Here is a 21,457-nt window from a genome sequence, read left to right as displayed (position 1 = left end):
CCACACCCAGTCATCTGACCCACGAACAGACTCCAGGCACCAAGTGGTTGTGGTGGGAGGCTGACAAATTTTCAAAAGTGACATTTTCAGAATTGTGACTTAAAACCCAACTTTACCATTAAAGATAATTTTAAATTACAATTTCCAAGATACCAAACATGCAAGTCCTTCTTGCTCTCAATCAAAAAAGTTAGCACTTCCTTATACGTATATACCCTTTCTATGTAACCATCTGTATATATATATATATATATATATATATATATATATATATAAATAAATTACTTTACTCCTACTGTAGAGGAGAAACAAATCACTCTCTCACCTTCTACCTCTCTCAATCTATTCTCCATCTCCACTCTCTGACACATTCCAAACCTCTGCCTACTACTATGATCTTCAAAATAACCCTTTTCAGATTCTTCCCTCATCTATCCCTCCTGGCTCACCCTAAACCTTATTTTCCTTCTATGATCTCCCCAAAAATCCTTTTAAATTCTTCCATCATGTATCTCTCTGTTGACTCATCCCAAACCTTATTTTACTTCTATGCTCTCCCAAATCACTTTCTACAGACTTCCCCTCTCCAGCTCTCCTTTTTCTCATTCCAAACCTCATCTTACTTCTAAGATCTCCCAATTAAAACTTTCAAGATTCTTCCCACTTCTACCCCTCCATTATTCTATTCAATCCAACTGACGGACTCACATGTCCACCGCTCAAATTATCTCATGTTTCCTTGTACTAATCCACCACAAGTCCTTTTGGGTTCTGGAGTAGCATGCCACTTGCTGAACAACACTGACACCTTTCAGGGGTAGTAAGCACTACATAAATACAATTAGAATGTGCTAGCTCTCAAGCTGTCAAAGTTTAGTGGGCCACTCCTGACATTAAAATACTAGTCCATTATGAGTTTTGGATTGACATGTGTAAATATTCTGAAACCTCACATCAAGAACTGGCTAGTGGGGAACTACAAATGCCAATATGGACCCTTGAAACGAGGATAACATGAGTTATAAAACTTTAAGGAAGTAGTCGCTGCTTGTCAGTGCACCATGGAGTTCGTAGTCTGGGAAGATGCATGCTCTCCATGTATTAGTCAAGAAAAGCACATTCACTGCTTGATCGGAACAGGATTGGCTAGCTCAGCAAGTAAACATGCTTTCACATGACTGCTCTATGTATACGTTTATCATGCCAGTCCTTATTATTTTATCAATTAGGATGGTACTTTTATAGAAATAGACTGTGATAACAGACCAATTATTCCAATTGTATTGCTAGAGTGGACATGTTTTTCTGACGCAATTGTTTATTTCTGCCCACCGTCACCAACTTCAAAACACTGCATGATTTGTACTGCATGTTTGCCTCCAGTGTCACATTTTGATTTCCTCCTTAGGGTAACTTTCCCCAGTGGACCTCATCACACCAAAAAAAAAGAGAAAAAAAAAAAAAAAAAAAAAACACTATGGACATAACCTGTGATATTACCGCTGCAGTGCAATGTTACGTCACATTCTCTTTCCAGCAGGTGTTATGGTTTCAAAACATTTGGTACAGTGCTACTGGGACACTGCTCACAAACCCCCAGCATACATACAGAATAAAAAGCGTCAATGCCATTTAATGTTTGCTCATACAGAAATTCCAAATGGCTCTCACACATGCAAGTGCAGCAACTAGGCACATAACTCGAAAGTAACTGACATATTTAGCCAGGGGGGCAAGAGCAAGGTTGTGCAGTCATCCTCAACCTGTTTCAGACAGCGAGGCAGGAAAATATATGATTTTATGAGAAAAGTCTGTATTTCGAGATGCCCAAGAGGGAGCTTTCATGACATGACATTGTGTGTTTCAAACAGAAGAAAAATATCTGATTAACACGTACCCCTTCTACCAAGCAGAACTGCTGCCCCCTGGGCAGTAGAACACATATACTGAACGCACCCCCCTCCTCCCAATAGTTTCTTCTCCCGGAGGCAGCTACACCTCGTTTACAGTTCTGCTGTGGGTGGCGGGGCTCAGCAGAAAGACCGTGACATTCGAAAATTAGAGTTTATTACGTACTTTCAACATACCGATCCTGGCTTCTAGCCTCAGATCTAGGCCTTCTGCGTCACAGAACAGCGATTTCAGCTGTTGAGCTATTGTCACTTGAAATAGCTATCAGAACTACACTTTGTTTACTTCAAGTAAAAACAGCACTGTAGTGTTAACAGTGATATATCCACAAGCAGCGATGGATGGAGAGGGATGAGGCAAGCAACATGGACGGGGGGGGGGGGGGCATGCAGCAAGGCGGGAGAGGGGTGAGGGAGATGGGCAAGCAACAATGGAGGAAGAGAGATGCAACAATGAAAATATAGTACTGCGAGGGGGCACTTCAAGGAACAACATGGGAAGAGCAGTGGGGAGGAGAGGATATGGCCTCCAGATGCACTCTTATGGAGTACTAGAACCCAATTGAAAATACAAGTGTGGGCAGTGGAAGGACACTGGTCACTGACCAGAAGCTGTAGTTGGACCATGCTCCATGGCATGGCCAGATACACGAAGCCAAAGTGAAAACACAGGAAGACAAAACATGCTTTACAATCAGAAACAAGGAAATTAGACATACGTTGCTGGGAACACATGGTAAGTAATGGGCATGCTAAAAGCTTCTTGAGTTTTTTTTATTTTAAAAGGACAATACCTCTTCGCAAGGTACAGCGTGCATGAGCTGCCTGCAGGCTCGACCTAAAATGAATCCGAATATGGCGGCCATACATTTCTGAATATGGCGGCGACCATACATTATGGGTTCGGGCACAAGTCTGATGTCCCAGGTGTTTGGACATATACACTCATCAGTTGAGAACACCCAAACAAAGAAAATTGGGGGTGGGGGTGGCATTAACAATCAGAAAGAAACAATTGCAGATTCAACCACTAAATTACAGAATGAGGAACAAAATGTGAATCCAGAAAATTTTAATTAAGGAATTATTATTATATATCAAAATGAAGCCAACACCTGTTATTTATCTAGTCGTTTTCCTGTACTGTTTCATAACATTTTGGGAGACTTACCAGCTGTTCGTATGCAGCAGCTCTGTTCTGATAGAATGTGGAAAGGTCAACTTTTTTCTCAGAGGGGCAAAGACCGATGGCCTCTGTGTAGCACTGAATCGCTTGTTCATATTTACCAGCTTTAAAATACTTGTTGCCTTTATTCTTTGCTGCTTGAGCTCTATCCAGAGGACTCTGAAAACAAACAAATGCTAGGAATGAATAACACATTTGTTGCACTTCACTAAAATACAGCAGACAATTTTGTTCTCATACTGCAAATGCAAGAAGTGCATTAACTTGCTGCACTATACATTTTTTGAGCATACATGCATTTCTCTCTAGGTCCTCAAGCACACTCTAGGCTAAGATGAACCTTACCAAACTTATGCTCAAGGCATCTGAGATTACAAGTTTTGGAATCAATGCCACCACATGGAGTTATAGCGGTCCTTTCTGTTCTTCACGGTGAGGTACCACATTTTCAGCTGGCAGAATACCATCACGCTAAGTCTTACTAATTTTAGAATAGGCAAAAATGAAAAGTATATTCACCTTGTGTGCCTGGTCACTTAACACCAACAGCCCCTCTGCACATTCTAATGTCCATAAAAAAACAAGCTGTCTGGCCAATGTTAAGTTTCAATAGGAGTCTAGCCATCTTGGCCATGAAATGCTTGTGGTTAAAGAGAATGACAGCACATCCCCATAAAAAACATACACATAGCATACACAATACTTTGCGGGGAAAATAGCAAATGCATGATACTGGCTTCAAACACGAGTGATGAGGGTAAAACTGAACACTTGAGAAAAGATTTGATATATAAAGGAATATTCTGAGTTTGATAAAAACAGTTGCAGGCATGCTAGAATCTAGTGTATCGCAGGTGATAGGAAACTGGATTTTACATTGGCTTTGCAAACCTGATAGAAACTTAATTTGATTTTTAGAGGTACAGTACTGTTTCTTCGGAGCAGGAAGCAAGTCCTCTAAGAAAATAAATGCCCAACCTGTTAAACTGGCCATCACTCTTAAACCAACTGCTAAAGCCTAACATCTCTAACTTTCCTACTCTCTTCTGCTACCTGTTATTTCTCCTTTTCCTCAAGGTACATGGTGACTAGCTAGCCAAAACTGGCTCCCCATAAAGAATCATTGCTCTAGTCTATGAGTTACCAATGACTTGGAAAATACATGCTGTATCCACAAGGCTCTGTTCACATTCTTTGTGCCTTGTGCCCTTCCTTCTTCTCTTGTCCTTCTTTTCTATCCCTCTTTCCTTTGGAACTTAGTGGCACTCCTGTAGTTGTTTAAAGAGCTATTCAACTAAACGAAAGCTTAGTCTAGCCAGAGCCAACAAATAAAGTCCCTCTGGAAAAGTTAATGTTCTTTTCACTTTAAAATACTACTGGGTGTGTTCACGAAGTCTCTCTCCCTGAACCACTTACTCCGGGCTGTCTCTCAACTGCCAGATGTTGAGTCTCTCTCCTTCAACTGCCCTATGTCCGCCTGTGTGTTTCTGTCTCTCTCGTGTGTGCATTCACTTTTTTACTCTTGGCCCTCTTCACTCATTTTATTCAATTTCTCTTTCCTTAACTCCTTTCTCTGTGTTGTTCTTTTTGATTTCCCTCACCTCTTATCCGGCTCCATTTGTCTTCTCCCTCTTCCCCATTACCCACCACCATCTTTTCTTTAAAATTCCACAATTTCCAGTCTCTTACAGAGGCTTTCCTATATTCTGGAGCATAGCACTTGTATGACAGTTTTGACTTGCACTGCGCCCTTCAACAGAAGAAGTAGATGCAGAAGGTGCTGCAGAGCAAACCCTGGACATCTGCAGTCACAAATTACTGTCCATGCATGGCATAGAGCGTCAAAACACATGCAAAGCCATGTCCAGCAATTACCACAAGCAGGGATATGGGGTACAGACAGTATTAATAAAGGGATATTATGGGATAAATGCTGTAAACCACTGCCTTTTAGATTATTTTGTTAAGACTATAAACATTTTCAGCACTGGTTTAAAAACTTTTCCGAAGAGTTTCATCAGACCATTAATTATTTCCATCAATTAGGGAAATTATATTATTCCTGTTCAATTGCAGACTTGAACCAATAGGAAGCCTACAGCCCAAAACTATGTACTGAGTGTTACTGTTTTATCCTACAGCCAAAATTATGTAAAACAGTACTGCACATTACTGCTTTCAAAACTCTTTGCCCTATTTAAAAAAGCATGGGGAGGATGGATGCAGCAAGTCCAACTTCGTTACTTTCTCTCAGCATCTCTATCCATGTAAGTCGATGTTCTTTGTTGCTCTCTTTCTTTTAAGCCTATGCAGGTCCATATAAGAACTTAACAGACATAAACGGCTCAATTTAAATTCCTAAGCTGGCATGTAAATTCTTGTTTGCATAAATGCCCTGAGGATAAACTTAGTGGAGTCACATCAAGTCTAACACAGAAAAAAAGACTAAGCACAAAAGCTGCCTCTCAATGGTAAAAAAAAATAGGGAATGTCCCTACCTATTTTTTCCCCCGATATAAGCAAAGGAGCTATAACAAAGAAGTACAAGGCAGAGAAATATACAAACAAAACCTATTTTATTAATTGCACATCCTAGAATTTACTTAATCTTCACATTTTCTTTTTCAAAGTAATATACAAAAAGAATTCAAGATAAAAGGGTCACTATATATATATATATATTAGGATCACAGTACCTACTCCCTCTCAACATTCGTAAAAATACACAACCATCTGATCCAACCATACCACACTTCTTACACACCACTCACACACGGTATTATAAAAATTAAAAAATTCCTTTGGCAGAACCCTTGAGGGACACATAGCCTCAACTGAATGTTCCCTGGTGGAGCTGGCCAAGGCGGCAGACACTGATCCTACATTGGCCCTCTGCCTAGCAGATTCGAAAACCGCCTACACTGCCCTTTTGGAGGATCTGCGGTGGTATAACTTCACAGTCCATGCTGCAAAGGTCCATCGCGAGGGAGACAAGTCCATCAGACTTCTGGCCTGGCTTTGCCAGCGAGAATCTGCAACCCGCACCATCATCGAAGCAGTCAACTTGGCAGGTGTCACTGCCCGCTCACAACCTGACATCTTGCAAGCCTTTTAGAATTATTATTCATCCACCTAGAGAGAGTCCTAGCCTCATACAGACCCATCGCCATCCTTGGAGCCGATTATAAAATTCTAGGTAAAATCTTAGTTTATAGGTATGCCCAGATCCCTCAGTAACTGGTGCACGTAGGCCAAATGGTTTCGCAACACCTCGCGGAATACCTGATGCCTATTTTTATGTTTAGGACCAAGCCCATTAGCGCGTTCCGCAGTCAGTCTGTCTAATCCTTGATTTGGAAAGGGCATTTGACACCCTGTCCTGGCACTACCTTTTTGCGGTGCTCGGCCGCATGGAGGTTAGTCCCAGGCTAATTAACTACACCAATTTGCTCTACTGCAAGCCAACCTTCTGAGTCCACCTGGATTGCATCCTCTTGGCCCCCTTCCAGTCAATCGAGGCAGGAGGGATGGCTGCCTGCAGTCCCCTTTACCATTTGCACCTGAAAGGAGGACCGTACGCAGGGCATTCTGTATCCTTATACGCGGATGATATGCTCTTATACATAAAAGATATAACAGCCAATCTCACACACCTCTGCAATACATTGGCGGATCATGCGCAAGTTGCTTGTCTCTGTGTTAACTGAACAAATTCAGCGGTATATCCCCTGTGCCCCGAACAACCATTACGTACTATCTACCTTGGAAACACCCCTCTCAATTGGCATGCACAAGCTCATTTGTATCACAGCCGAAGAACCTATATGAGGGAAACCTTTGCAAGCCCCTGGCTGGAATTCGCACTCAGGTACAGTTTTGACGCATGCTCCATTTGGCCCCCATAGGCAAAATTGCCCTAGTGAAAATGATCATCCTACCCCACCGTTGATACTATTTCACAAATCTTCCAATTACACCACCTAACTCCTTTTTTAAAGGCCTAGACTCTCTATTATGCACATTCATATGGGGCTCGGGACGCAGACTTATTGCCCTGGCTAAGCTTCAGTAGTCTTAGTCCCTGTGGGGCCTATGAGCCCCAAAACTTGAGGCGTACATCCTCACAGCACAATTATAGGGGTTATCCCAATTGACAGCAGGTCGTTACTTACACGTCGTCTGCTTCTGCCAAAGGCACAACACACCACTCCCTGGCCTCTTCAGCTGAGAGTAGTAAAGGCTTGCATGGCTAGGATACATGGATTATCCAGAACAATGCCAACGTATGATCCCAACCTGCCAGTCATAGGCCTTCCTCATAACTCAGATTATTATACTGTGGGAGGATTGAGGGTTTGGACAGAACACTGTGCTTACAACAGGTGACTTTTTGTTGAGGGTCATTTTTTCCCCCAATACGATCAACTAGTCAAGGAGAACAACCTTCCTCCTGGGCAGTTCCTTTTGCACAGACGACACATGCCATACCTTCTGGAATCTTTCAGGAGGGAAGCCGTAGTGCAGCCGGTGCTCCAGACCATTCTCATGATGGGCACTGGTCAGCACTTGATTACCTGGCTTTACAAAGACACACAAGAGCGGACAGCTGTCCCCCTCACAAACCTATGCCAAAAGTGGGAGAATGACTTCGGGAGGATGCTACACGATAAAGAATTGGGAAAAGGCCATGGAGTTTCCAAAAAGGTCTCCCACAACTCATGCTACAAAATACGCAATTCTATTTCCTGCACATGACCTACCTGACTCCTGAGCAACTTTACCAGCACTTTCCCAAGACACAATTTGAGTGCCCACGATGCCATGTTCCAGACGCGAACTTCAGGCATATGCCATGGTCCTGTCCAATCATCCAGGAATACAGGTGCTTCTACACACCACATTGCATACGGTCCACAGAGCTACCAGACATTCATGTGTGGGAAGCATGCTCCCTAGGGCTCTATACATGCAATAAAACACAAAGTACGAGTCCACTATGAGGACCTATCGCTACACGTAGCCAAGAGTACACTTACACTCCACTGGCGCTCTCCCGCTGCTCCCCCATTAGGGGCATGGAAAGGGGCAGTTCACAAATGGGGCGCAGCGGAGGAAGACGTACTCCGATATGAGGAGGTTTGTCTACTTTGCAAGCAACCAATATCTTTTCAGTGGGCCACCCTACTCTACCACTTTCTGTAGGAGGCATCGAACAATGGCTTATCGTCAAGAGCTCCCAAGCTCCACCCACACAGCAAATCCCACCCCAAACTGAGATGCATATGTTGGCACAGATATACACCAAGCCCCTCCCAACCTTACACATTTCCAATGCCCTGACACGCCCGTCACCCCTATGCCTCACTCACGCACCCACGTTTCAGGTCACTGATACCAACCCGCCTGTCGACCCTCATCACAAGTCCCTCGTTCCCCCCACCCACAGGTGCACTATAACAATACTTACCACAGGAGACCAAATGAACTTAACACTCCGAGTCCACTACACTTGAAAGCAGTCATGAATTTAATACACACCCAGGTTCCAAATGCATTTCTGCTCTGATGCTTTCTTTCTTTAGAAATATGTCTAATCAATCTGTCACAATATGTTTTGTGCTACTGTTGAATATGCTGTAAAACCTAATAAAGATATTTTCAAAAACAATAAGGCAGCTGCTTTTGCAAGCAGTCCACTTGCGATGCTGTTGCAGTCAAAACTTCACTGCGTGTCATCACTCCTCACTTGGACAAAGGGTCCTTTGTGATCCTTGAAGTAATGGCGTGTAAAAAAAAAAAATGGTTAAAACTGTTTCTGCCATTTGGGTAAACATATTGCATGTATTTAAGGATTATCTATAGAGTGAGAGTGCACACAAAGCTATTTATAGTGCACTTTCTATAACTAATTACTGTCCAGTCCGTAAATAATTGGGATTACATTAGGAAATCGGTACAAATACCACTTCATTAACTGTCGGGCAGGAAACTATAGAAATGTATCAGTTAAAATGATTTAATGAAACAGCACAGCAAACCACTAATTCAGACTCACAAGTCGCACTGAACAATATACAACATGAGTATATAGGATTTAGGAATTCAAGTTTAACTGCTTCGCTTTTTTGTAATGAACGTACCTTAACGGGCGGTTTTTGGTACTTTGGGGCTGTGTTTTTAGGTATTGTAGTCCATATCTGTGGTGAGCTTGACTTTCAGTGAGATCTTGGTGTTTTCATTAAACAAATACAAGATTTTGGGCTAAACATAGAATTTGCCACATCATAATTTTACAGCACTATAAATTACCTGTTCAATCAATTCAATGATCTTTGCATTATTTATATCAGTAGGATGAAAGGCTGAAGAATAAAGTACCACTGCAGGGGTTCACAACCGTTGCAGGTGCCCAATAGCATAGGATGGGTGCCAATAGTTCCAATGCAAGCACAGAAAAACATCTCCAGCTCTCAGTTCTGTAGTAAATGAGCTATAATTCTATTAAGTGGTCCCCTCAAATTCATGCACCCAGGTGTCACTGTACCTAATGCACAGTTAACATCTACAATCCTGCAGGTATGAATAGATGTCTACAAAGTGCACAATACTGCCACATACATCCATCTACATAGATGTGATCATTGCTAACAAACAACCCAATATTCCTTTTCTACAAAACAGCAGCACAAAATATATATTTTCTTCGTTGCGTGTTTGCGTATTATGAATGGCCTCAGAGTAGTAAGAATATTAAACAAACCAATATTCCCACGTGTGCTGTCATTTCAGTTCCTACACTATTCTATTTTTACACATTTTTTTGGAAAGCAAAATTCTTCTGTCACAGACAGCACGGTCTCTATTTTTAGGTTTCACCTAGACAGCGCATGAGCGGTCTCTGGAAGACAGGTTGTTTACATACAGTGAGTGGGCTTACAGCCAGATCATAGCTTACCATGTTAGCTTCAGCATTGCTCTCATTTGGTTCGTTCCCATTTGACCCAGCATGCAGGTTTCATGCCCTAGTTCTTGTGTTTGGCCCTAATTTGGAACATGGATCATGTACAGTACCCATCCACTGCTGCCGTTTTTTGGGCTACTTTTTTGTGTTCAAGCACTCCATATGGGTGTGCTTGTCTTTTCAATCAGTCACCAATATAACTATCCATGTACCTTCTGTTGCTTCCCACCCACCGTCCTTCCATGCTGCTCGTTTCCCCTCTCACTCATCCACCCCACACTCTGTGTCATTACACCATTTTATGCCACTACACCACACTCTACTCTGCACCACTGTACTCAACACTATGCCACTCTCCACTATTCTGCACCACTCTACTCCACCAAACTCTACCCCAGTGCATTATATGCCATTCTACTTTGCACCACTCTACTCTATGCCACTGCACTTTACCCCAGTGAAGTATACACCAAATCTACACTATGCCACTGCACTCTATATCACTCCACTCAGTGCCACTCTACCCCCTGCACTTGATTGCATACCACTCTATGCCACTTAACTCAACTCTCTGCCATTCCACTCTAGTCCACTGTACTATATCCCAATGCACTCTAATCTACGCCACTCCACTTCAGGCCACTTCATTCTACTGTATGCTGCTGTACAGCATGGCTAAAAGCCATAGCGCTTGTATAGTCGAAAGATATTGGTTTGCCAATTCTTGTTTATTTATCTTGTTATGGGAGTTTTCTCTGTGCCTTTTATACAGTGAGTGTTACAGCACATTTTAGTTGTTTCTTTGTAGACATGGTGGCGTTTGATAATAGCTTTAATCCATGCTGCGATTTCACACACCTTCCTAGGCCCCCACCCCTTTCCAAGCTTTAAGTATTACAAGCTGCTGCTCCTTATCTATAAACAGAAAGGACTGGGCACAAGGCAAAGGTCAACAGCTCACAATAAGCATTAAAAACTGAACTACCAAATACTCAAGACCTATGGAAGCCTGTAAATGTCACTGAACAAAACTAAAGACAGTACTTGCTGACCTTTAGGATAGAGTCACAGCCCACGCCCAGCCGACATAATTGGTAGAGGATGGTAGTCAAGTTTGAACTGAAAGAGTAGCAAGTCTGAATTCAACTCTCAGACCACCAAACTGGCTTCTGCAGAAGCACTGAGTCGACTTCAATTTCTATCTGGGATATTCTGAAATTGACAGGATGATAGTGGAGGCACTGCACTGCTTCAGTTAAACCTATCTACAGCTTTTGGCACTGCCCACTAGCAGACTCCATTACTGAGACTAGAAGAACTCATCATACAAGGAAAAAAAAATCAATTACATTTCTCCTTATCTCTTAGGTAGGTATTTTCTAAACACCTCTGTTCACTTCAGTTCTTTTCCCCACTTGTTTCTCCACACACCACGGTGCTACTCAAGGTTAAATCATCTCCCCATTCCTGTTTAACCTTAACCATACTGCATAATCAGACCTGATCTGCTCCTTCAACTCTCAGGACCGAGACTCTACATGTCTTGACCACTGTCCGTGACACTGATGAATGCTTGCTGATCTACCACCTTACAAAATCAACTCTCCCAAAATGTTGATTCTGACTTGTAATCAATTGAGTAACAACCCACCTTCGAACACCTGGCTCAGGGAACTAAAGACTTCACCTTCAACATCAAAAGACAGTGAAACATCTTGGAGTGACTATGGATTCCGACCTATCACTTATCTCTCAAGTGAATCTAGCAACAATAAGAGCCCTGCACACAACGCGAACATACAAACGCACTGCTCAACACCTAGGACAACCTCAGAAAATACAGACCATTCTTACCCATGGGCTGTTGAGAGTAGACAATGCAAATGCCCTGTACCCAGTAGCATCAACGTTCTACACTACAAATTCCAAAGAATCCAAAACACTGCTGCAAGACTGCCACTAAATCTTAGTTCATGGGAAAGCATTATAGCTGAGCTTGAAATTCTTCACTGTCTACCGGTAGCCAGACACTCTCTTTCCTTGGGACTCTGTTGACACCCTATTGTGAGATGAAGAGCATTGTTGAAGCATTCTCAGTAATGTCAGACAACTTTGGAAATCCTGTTCAACTGTAGTTCAAGGAGAAAGTAAAGACACAGCTTTTCCCTAAATAAGGATGCAGAAGCACTCTAATGACTTGGTGACCTTAAAGTACTAGAACTTAAGACAAGGAGCACTTTCCCTTCTTGGCTGTCCCGATCAGGGATTGATCCCAGCTGCTTGTAACTAACATAAGAAAAGGTTTGCACCTGTCAAAAACAAGCAGACCTGCAGAGAATTACATCCTAGCAACCTCTAACTAGCACACACCACTGAAATCACCTCTGCTTGGATGTTGCCACTCATCTATTATATATAAATTCTAGATCATTAAGAAGATAAAGGTATCCAGTGCATGAAGATGGCTGATGTTTATAACTGCCAAGTGGGCACATTAGCATACCTGTGAACTGTTTCTTCACACCGCTCATGGTGACTCTTTGTGTATCACAGCCATTGTATTTGTAATCGCCCAGGTTCACTGCTGAAATGCTATCCCATCTGGATTTCCATGCTTCTCCCTTACTCTACTCAAGGTCATCTTTGACCACATTTCTACAGCACGTCCAGCTCCTCACTGGTCACCCTGGAAGCTAGGATCAAATTCAAGTTTGGGTACCTGGCCTACAAAAGCCAGCCACCTCAACAAACCAATCTCCCAGGCTAACTCATTGACAATATCCGGGGGTAAACAATCCTCAAGGGCTAAGGATTATCTGCAGCCTTAAGCTCTCAAATTCAGAACTTCACAGGCCCACCCTGCTTTTGAAACTCATTACACAAAGAACCCAACCAAGTCACCTATGCTTCAGAAAGGGTTGGAAATCCATTTCTTTTAACTCTACACAGAGTACACTCTGCTGTTGTACTTCGTCAGACTAGTCCCCAAGTTCTCGGATTCACCATCCACTTACATTCACCTCCAATTCCCACCCTTATTATAGATTCTCTTGTGGTTTCTTCCTTGAAACAGAATTGTGTGGCAGTCTTCACCCATGTCCACCTCTAAAGCTAATACTCTTCCTACCTTCTTTTTATTGATAATTATGCACTTCCTTTTAATATTGTGCTCTACTGTTATTATGGAAAGTGTGCTAATATTACCTGGTGCAGCGGCGCAATATGTCTGTTAAATAAATGTTTAATTCATGAAACACACAGCCTATAAACTGTCTGTCACCAAGACCCATTAACACTGACCGCCAGGTCTGTAAACTGTTCTTTTGGGCAGAGCCTACATTGATTAGTACGTGGTTAGCCCTCTTACATAATGTTACAAATAAGCACATAATGATGGAGAGGAATATGGGCAGCAGTAATTAAAATGCTTCCAAGCACGGCCAGTGTTGAAAACAAGTGCAAGTACTCTACCACTTCAAGTGGCCTTTGTGATGAGACATCAGCAGAAAATAAAGCTACCTGGGATGTTGTGAAAGCCACATAAAGGACTAAATGCAATTGCACATGGTGCAGCTTCTAATTTGTTTTAACGTTTTTTATTTTGTACAAACTCATTCATAATGTAGGAATACTGCTGTGGAACAAAAGGCTGTTTTACGTGCTATAGTCTTGAGTATGTTCTCTTTGATGTAGATGGTTCTTGCAAAATATTCATGTTTCTGTGGCTAATTTATCCTGGCATTTAAAATAAAGCACCTACCATGCCTTGTGAGAGTAAGTCTGGTAATTTCTTTGCTCTTCACATACATAAGCATCTGAAATGTGGGTACTCTTCCGCAAATTCCCACATGAATTCATTGAGGTGCACAGATATTTACCATATGATCCCCAGCTACTTAGATTATATTAAGCATGTGGCCTTGAGTGTTGGACAGTTTAGTTTGGTGGAGTAAACCAGAACATAAGCTGAATATCATTTCATACAAATGGTGTTGAGCAAGTGAAATTTTGAAATTGTAACGAAGTCAGCAACAGCTTTTGAAGTCAGTGAGTTTTGTAAAGAAATCACAAAGCAAGGTAATGTTGTGCTCTATGCATGGACTCTCATATTTTCCATGCCTTTTTACAAATTTCCCTGTTGCAATGGTGATCTTCAAAAATATGCATACATTAAGAATCATTTCTTAACATTCACTTTTTCATTTATTATAATGCATTGTATTTTTCAAAACAACTTTTACAAAGTCTTTGTTTTCATAACATTTTTACTGTTGTGAATTTGTCACAATCTCTATTTGTGGGTGATACACCATAAATGATTAACTCGTGTAGCAGCGCATCTTACACAGACATTTCCATCCACCCTCTTTACCATGAAGCCTGTGTACCCAACTTTGCCAGTTCTTATCTTCCATCAGTAGCACTTAGAACTACAAGAGATGTTGCCACATTTTTTTTCTTTCTGCAGGCTGTGAATTTTCCATACTTTCTTCTCATTAAACTGTGGAAAAGTTAAGCAATAAACTTTGGCAGTTGTTTGCAGCTGCTAACCTACTCATTCTCTATATTTACAGCAGGTGCTGCTACAGTGATGTGCACACTCATGCCATCTAGTGTTTGGCATGAAACATTACAATGTTGAATTCTTCCAAGCAAGTGCCTGTTTGAAGGCTATAGACAGCACTAGACTGATATTGATCCAGATCAACATAGACAGTCTTGAGATTACTTGAAGTGAACCGCTTGGGGCCATACCACGAGAATTACTCGTTTAGATCCTGCAATAGCAAGTTTTTAGGACTGAACCAGCATCAGATCTGTAACCACTGTCTACAAAGGCACCACGACAAAAGTATCTGTTTCGCATGCATGCTTTCTTACGCAATAAAAAATATTCAGCCCCAAGAGAAAAGAAGGTAGGGACACTACATAGTTATGTCAGGGTACAGAAGACACCCTGCCTTCCGACAGAGCAACAAGATCAACAATGGAAGGAAGAGTCCATTAACAGGGGCAGCAATGCAATGGTGCATTGAAAATTCCATAACCCTAAGAGCATGCTAATACAGGCACATATTCTACAGTCTCTGACTGGTGAGGTTACCAAATACATCGAAAATATTGTGGGTAAACGATAGGGATTTTAGAAGAGCAGAGCAAAATGTGGGCACCGTGAAGACCCAGATGACGAGATCTCAAACTGCTCAGGGAAACCTAAACTTAGGACTAGAATCACCTCTCAGCTTTCAGCCCCCAGAAAAAATAGTTGCTAAACCCCCTAGCTTGAAAACACAGTCCTTATACATGACGTGGATCTTCTTTCATACCACAAGTATAGACCTCAAAAGTAGTCTTCCACTCAATGGAAAATAACTAGCCCAGTAAGTGTTTGAAGCCCAGTCTACATAAAAGGATCCAGTGGCAACAGCACAGGATGATTTTGACATGATTACAAGACTGCTGTGCAAGATGACTACTTTTTAACGCTCTCTCTTAAAGACTTGACTTCCTAGTGTCTGTGTACCATGTCGCTAAGAGATTTCATGTGGAAGAGAAGGATGATTGTTTCCTCAAACTCTTTCAAAATGAAGAAGTGCACCAAGTTTTTACCAATGCTAAAGTGTTTGGTGGGGAAGTCTGGGAATTATGCTATAGTTGGAACAGTTCAAGCCTATGGCTAAAGATCAATTATTCATCATTGCCATGGGTCTCATGAATCAATGGTAGTGCACACAGTGTGGAAAACGGCCCTATTTCAGGGTACAGAAGACACCCTGCCTTCCGACAAAGAGCAACAAGATCAACAATGGAGGGAGGCGTGCATCAACAGGTGCAGCAATGCAGTGGTGCACTGAAAATCAGAGCATGCTAATACAGGCACTAAAAAATTAAAACTTATTACTAGGAGAAAGTCTGAATGTTTATGCAATACATGAAAACGCGTCTGGATCTATAAATATTACTATGTGCATGCCTTTCTGTACATGAGGTTATGCATCGTATAAGAATTATATATGTATAAAAAAAGTATGCGTTTCCCAATAAATGTATGTTTATGCATTGTATTGTATTGTAATAGTATTTATATAGCACTTACTACCCCTGAGAAGGTGTTGAAGCACATTTCGGCGAGTAGCACACTACTCCGGAACCCAAAAGGAATTAGTGGTGGATTAGTGTAGGGAAATATGAGTACAGTTTTAGTATTATTATGAGTTAATTTGAACCACGGATATGTGAGTTTGTTAATTGGATTGACTAGAGTAATGGAGGGGTGGAGGAGGGAAGAATCCAGAAATGTTAATTGGGATTGTATGGTAATAGGATTTAGCCTTGCGATGAGTAAAGGGGAAGTGGAGGAGGGAAGGGTCTGTGGAAAGTGTTAGGGAGATCATAGTAGCAGGAGGGGTTTTGGATGAGTTAAAGGTGAGATAAAAGAGGGATAATGTAGGAGGGTCGTTTTTGGAGATCATGCTAGTAAAGTGAGGTTTGGGTGAGTTAGATGTGGAAGAGGAGGGAAGAGCTTAGGCAGGGTTATTTAGGAGATGAAAGTAGTAGAATGGATTTGGGATGAGTCAGAGTGGGAATGAAGGCTAGATTGATAGAGACATGACATATAGTGATTGGTAGACAAAGTGTGATATAAAATGAGAGCAGGGATTCGTAAGTATCTAATATAACCACTTATCTAGGAGCTATGCAATGACCTATGAACATGCGAAGCATAGAATAATATATATATATATATATATATATATATATATACACACACACATACATATGCACATACATATTTAAACAATGAGTAAATATACATTAAACAGGTTTAAAGAGTATGTGTGTAGTTTACTGTTATGACATAGTAGCGATACATATTTTCTAAAGAGCTATATATAACTAGAATATACACATAATCTGAAAAAAAATATCAAAATAGGCATATGCAGTCCATAGCTGTTTGAATATGGTGGTTATGAAGGAAAGACATTCCACAAATATGTCCTAGAATACAGATACCGTATGCACGAGTACATATATGGGTTTATGATTCATTGCATAAACATATGCAGTAAAAAAAAGCTTCCACATATCCCTTTAACTGCACTCACCGACTCATCCCAAAGACTGCAACTGATTCCCATACATGCCTTTAAAACTCAACTAATCGTCTTCTCATCCAACTAATAGGCACACGTTCACCACCCCCAATAACAATCAAAATCTTTCATTTACTAACTCACTTCAATTAATGTATGTATGCCTATTCATAGCTAAAGAAAATGCACGAGATCTCGAGCGCACAAACTAAAGACAATTAATCCCACAAGGAAAATGGGACACATATTATTAATCTAATACCTAATTACCGCTAGCCTTGAGTGCCAGAGTAGCATTCTACTCCCTGCAAAGCGCTTCACCGCCTCACCAGGAGTAGTAAACGCTACATATATACAATTTACAATTACAAGCATTGCTTTCTCCTTGTTCTGCAAACCACAGCCTTTGGCGTTATGTGCAACCACCTGCGCTGTTTCGGGATCTTTGTAGCAAATGCAGTGTTAGCTTTGGTAAAGAAAACGTGTGAACTTTAGTCAATTAGCACCAGAAATTCTATCCAGCCTCAGGCATAAACAGCTTTGCACACACACTCTTGCCTGTTTCTCACAAGAGACTAGGGCGAATTGTCTGTCAACAAGCCTGGCATGGTGGAAGCACCTAGAAACCCCAGTTGCTGAAGAGACGCTGGGCATGTAATGACATTTTGGGTTCTCGTGCTGCAGGTAGATTGGGGAGGCGTAGCCGCAGAGCATATTGTGAGGTGAAATAGATAAACTGCAGCGCGAATCTGCGCTCACCATCTCTTCTGACGGCTTTAGGACCACGGTTGGGGGCGCAGGGCTTGCCCGTCCCTCGGGGGTCTCCCTCTCGCCCTCCCGGCCCCCCTTGCGCGCTCGCCGGCGGCTCCACCAGTAGACAGCGCCGGCACCCAGCAGCAGCGGCGCTCCGATGGCCAGGGCCAGCTGCCAGCGGGGCATCCCGCCCCCCTGCGAGGACTCCACGGGTTTCGAGGCAGCCATGATCCTACAGCAAGGGAGAGGACAGGGGTCACCGGAAGAGCAGGGCTTGCCGGGAGTGAGTATTCAACCACTTCCGCCACTCGCAGCACAGATCGTAGGCTGACGATACTGACAGCTTCGTGAACATCAAAAGCGGACGAGGATGTCTGCACCTGGGTGGTCTTAAATCTCCCACAGAAAAAAGCAGCGCACCTCAGAATGTAGTGTCTTTACGTTTTGAATGGTAGATCATAACAGCTCAAAGCATGGACTTTTATGCACCTAGCCTGCTTCTTAAGAATCAGTATCGTAAATGATAGATCACATGTGAAGTGGACATAGGTATAGCTGACAAGTTTAAACAATTTTTTATGTGTCATTTCCATGCTCTCAGCATGTGTATGTTAACGCTGAAATTTTAATGATGAATATTCATATATTCTGATGTTAAATCTGCATAGAAAAGGAATTAATATAGCAAGATAATACACAAGTTTGAAAATGTGCCTACTTGAGTGACTACCGATCATCACGAATTGTACTTATTAATAGTTTGTTAATGTGAAATGAAGAGCTTATAGTTGGATTCATGTAATAATATGTCATATTAATGGTTATGTATTTTCTTTATTAATAATAGACCTTAATTTAGCGAGGTGGTGGGCTTAGTTGCACGGCCTCATGTCAAGTTGAATTGCTTAGACTAATCATAAAATGGCCTCTTAGAGAATTCAATTGTAATATTCCATTGCTTTGACCAACTGTTAGTAGCTAGAATTCTTTCCCATGAGAACTGCTTGCTAGAGTATGTTGTACTAGCTAAGGATACTTTGTGTAACAGTGTGCGTAAAGGTGAGGTTCCCAGGAGCTCACAATGGTTGCACTGACTGGAGTATAAACAGATACAAATTTGTTACCTGACGAGCCCAACGACAGGAACAGGAGAAGAGGAGCCAATCATCAACATGTAAACAACGGTTTAGTCATTTCTATGTCAGGACTGGAGGCTTCGGATTATGCTTTCTCTCTCTTTAATGTAAACACACAGCACCCAATAGAAAAACAGTAAAACAAAAACTACATTTCCCATAGTCACACAGCCTCAATATGACCCCCCCAATCAGGGCCAGCCATCCCTTATATATCACACAGTCTTTAAAGTCCGTCCTCTTTCTTTGCTGCTTCACGCAAAGATAAGTACTACCACTCTTATGTCTTTATTGAAATTTATTGAATTTTACCATTGTTGTTTATTAGGTGAGGCAATATGCCTACAGGCGCCTTGTTTGTAACTCCCGAGTGCGTCGCGTTTCCGTAGCAACCGTTTTGTTTTAGGCCGGTGGGGAGCGTTAGGGGAAGCGCAGCCTTTGTGGAGCAGTCCTCTTTCTGCTGTGGCGATCGAGCATGCGCACAACTCGTGCCTTTTGAGTTTTGGGGGTGCGCGATTTGCATCGGCAAGGAAAGGACGTCTTTGTTCTCCATCGCTCCCTGTCCTACGCCCGTGGGGGCTGCAATAATCCTTATCAGAGCGTTGCTCTAGGGGAAGTGGTGCTGGGCTCCTCTACAATTTTTTTTCCTTTTAATGGCAAGGGTCTGTTTGACCCCTTTGGCACCTGGGTATTACCCCCCCAAGTAATTGACGCAGTATTTACTGGGACCTCTATTTTATTGATCATTACACTGCAAATATGGCCCTATATAATGATGATGAATACTATGGGGAATATACTGGCCAGCCTGACCACACAAGGAAGGACGCCTGGTGGAGGGCCTTGATTTTATTGTGCAAGACTCTGTAAATAAGGCTTTAGTAAAGGCCTTACTTCCTTTTGTGCAGCCTATATTTAATTTTGGTCTCAGGCGCTTTGGCGCAGGCTCGGGGTAGGGGACTGGATGGTCCGTTTGGACCTCAAGGATGCATATCTGACAATTACTGTTTTTGCCCCCATCGCAGGTTCCTTCAGTTCTTTTGGAAAAACCAATGTAACGAGTTTTCCACCTTTCCTTTCGGTCTTTGTTCTGCCCATTGGTGCTTCACCAAGGTCATGCGCCCGGTAATACAATAGCTAGGAGAGAAGGGTGTACGTCTGATAGTTTACATAGACAACATCCTCTTCGTGGCTCAGGAGGAGCGTCAGGCTCGCCTCCATTTTTCCTGGACAATGCAGCTCCTTCAGGATCTAGGGATCATAATCAACGCAGAAAAATCCCAGTTAGTACCGGTTCAAAATATAGACTTCCTGGGCTTCAAGATAGACTCCGCCTTGACTTAACTGAAACTCCCTTTAACCAAGAGACTGGCTATAAAGAAAGAGTAGAAGAAAGCATTGTCTGCTAATTCGATTTCCTTGAGGGTACAGGCCCGATTGGTGGGCCTCCTAGCATCGTCCATTCTGGCCATTTTCCGGGTCCATTACACTATCAACCTCTCCAGAGGTTGAAAATTCTTCACCTTTGCAGAGGTCTGACTTATTCCGATTTGATTGTTCTTTCTCAGGAAGCCCGGACGGAGCTTCAATGGTGGCTGACTCATATGGACGCTTGGAATGACAAGATGATTTTTGCCTCGGTTCCGGAAGTGATCATAGAATCAGATGCCAGCAGATGAGGCTGGGGAGCCAGATGTGGTCAGATGGAGACGGGGGGAAGGTGGTCCCCAGAGGAACTTCAACTGCACATCAGTTGCTTAGAGCTTCTGGCAGGCTCCTTTGCAGTGAAGTCTTTGTCCCCTTTAAAATCAAATCGTTGTATCCTTCTGAAGATGGACAACATATCAGCGGTAAGGTACATCAACAAGTTGGGGGTAACACTGTCTCAGATGTTGGTGGATATTGCAAAGGACTTCCGTCTTTTCTGTCTAAACATCAGATTTCCGTAACGGCGGAATACATCCTAGGAAAGGTGAATGTGGTCACGGACTGAAATTCAAGACATCTGAGGGATGCCAGAGATTGTCATCTTCACCCCAGAATATTTCGATTTCTGAATCAGCTTTGGGGTCCGTGCTCAATAGACCTGTTTGTGTCCCGATTGAATGTACAACTTCCACAATTCTACAGTTGGAGACCAGATCCGAGCGCTCTCTGCTCGGATGCCTTTCTCCAAGTTTGGACGGGAGGATTGCATTATGCCCCCCCCATGTTCTCCACGATTCATTGAGTTCTCTCCTAGGTAATTTGTCAGAAAGCAGAATTAGTTCTGATAACCCCATGCTGGAAAGCTCAGTTGTGGTTTCCGGTGGCATTGACGCTATGTTTTTCCACTCCAGTTCGAATCCTCCCTTCGGAGGATCTCTTATTGGACCCAAAGGGGAGTCCACATCCTCTGATTTTGGAGGAGCAAT

General features: G+C 42.4%; 1 protein-coding gene across 2 annotated transcripts in view; it reads right to left on the bottom strand.

Annotated features, from left to right (window-relative positions):
* The window catches only part of TOMM70 (translocase of outer mitochondrial membrane 70), a 208,703-nt gene extending 190,489 nt beyond the window's left edge, over positions 1-18,214 (bottom strand). For both annotated transcript variants that reach the window (XM_069204747.1, XM_069204748.1), the window contains exons 1-2: positions 17,914-18,214; positions 3,082-3,255 (exon numbers count right to left, since the gene is read on the bottom strand). In XM_069204747.1, the coding sequence (XP_069060848.1) occupies positions 3,082-3,255; positions 17,914-18,135 (396 nt within the window). In that variant the 5' untranslated portion in view covers positions 18,136-18,214. The remainder of the gene's footprint in view (positions 1-3,081; positions 3,256-17,913) is intronic.
* Between the last annotated feature and the right edge of the window lie 3,243 nt (positions 18,215-21,457).

This window comes from Pleurodeles waltl, chromosome 8 (genome assembly GCF_031143425.1).
Source record: "Pleurodeles waltl isolate 20211129_DDA chromosome 8, aPleWal1.hap1.20221129, whole genome shotgun sequence".
In the NCBI taxonomy this organism is placed as follows: domain Eukaryota; kingdom Metazoa; phylum Chordata; class Amphibia; order Caudata; family Salamandridae; genus Pleurodeles; species Pleurodeles waltl.
This window is presented reverse-complemented; position numbering and strand designations above follow the sequence as displayed.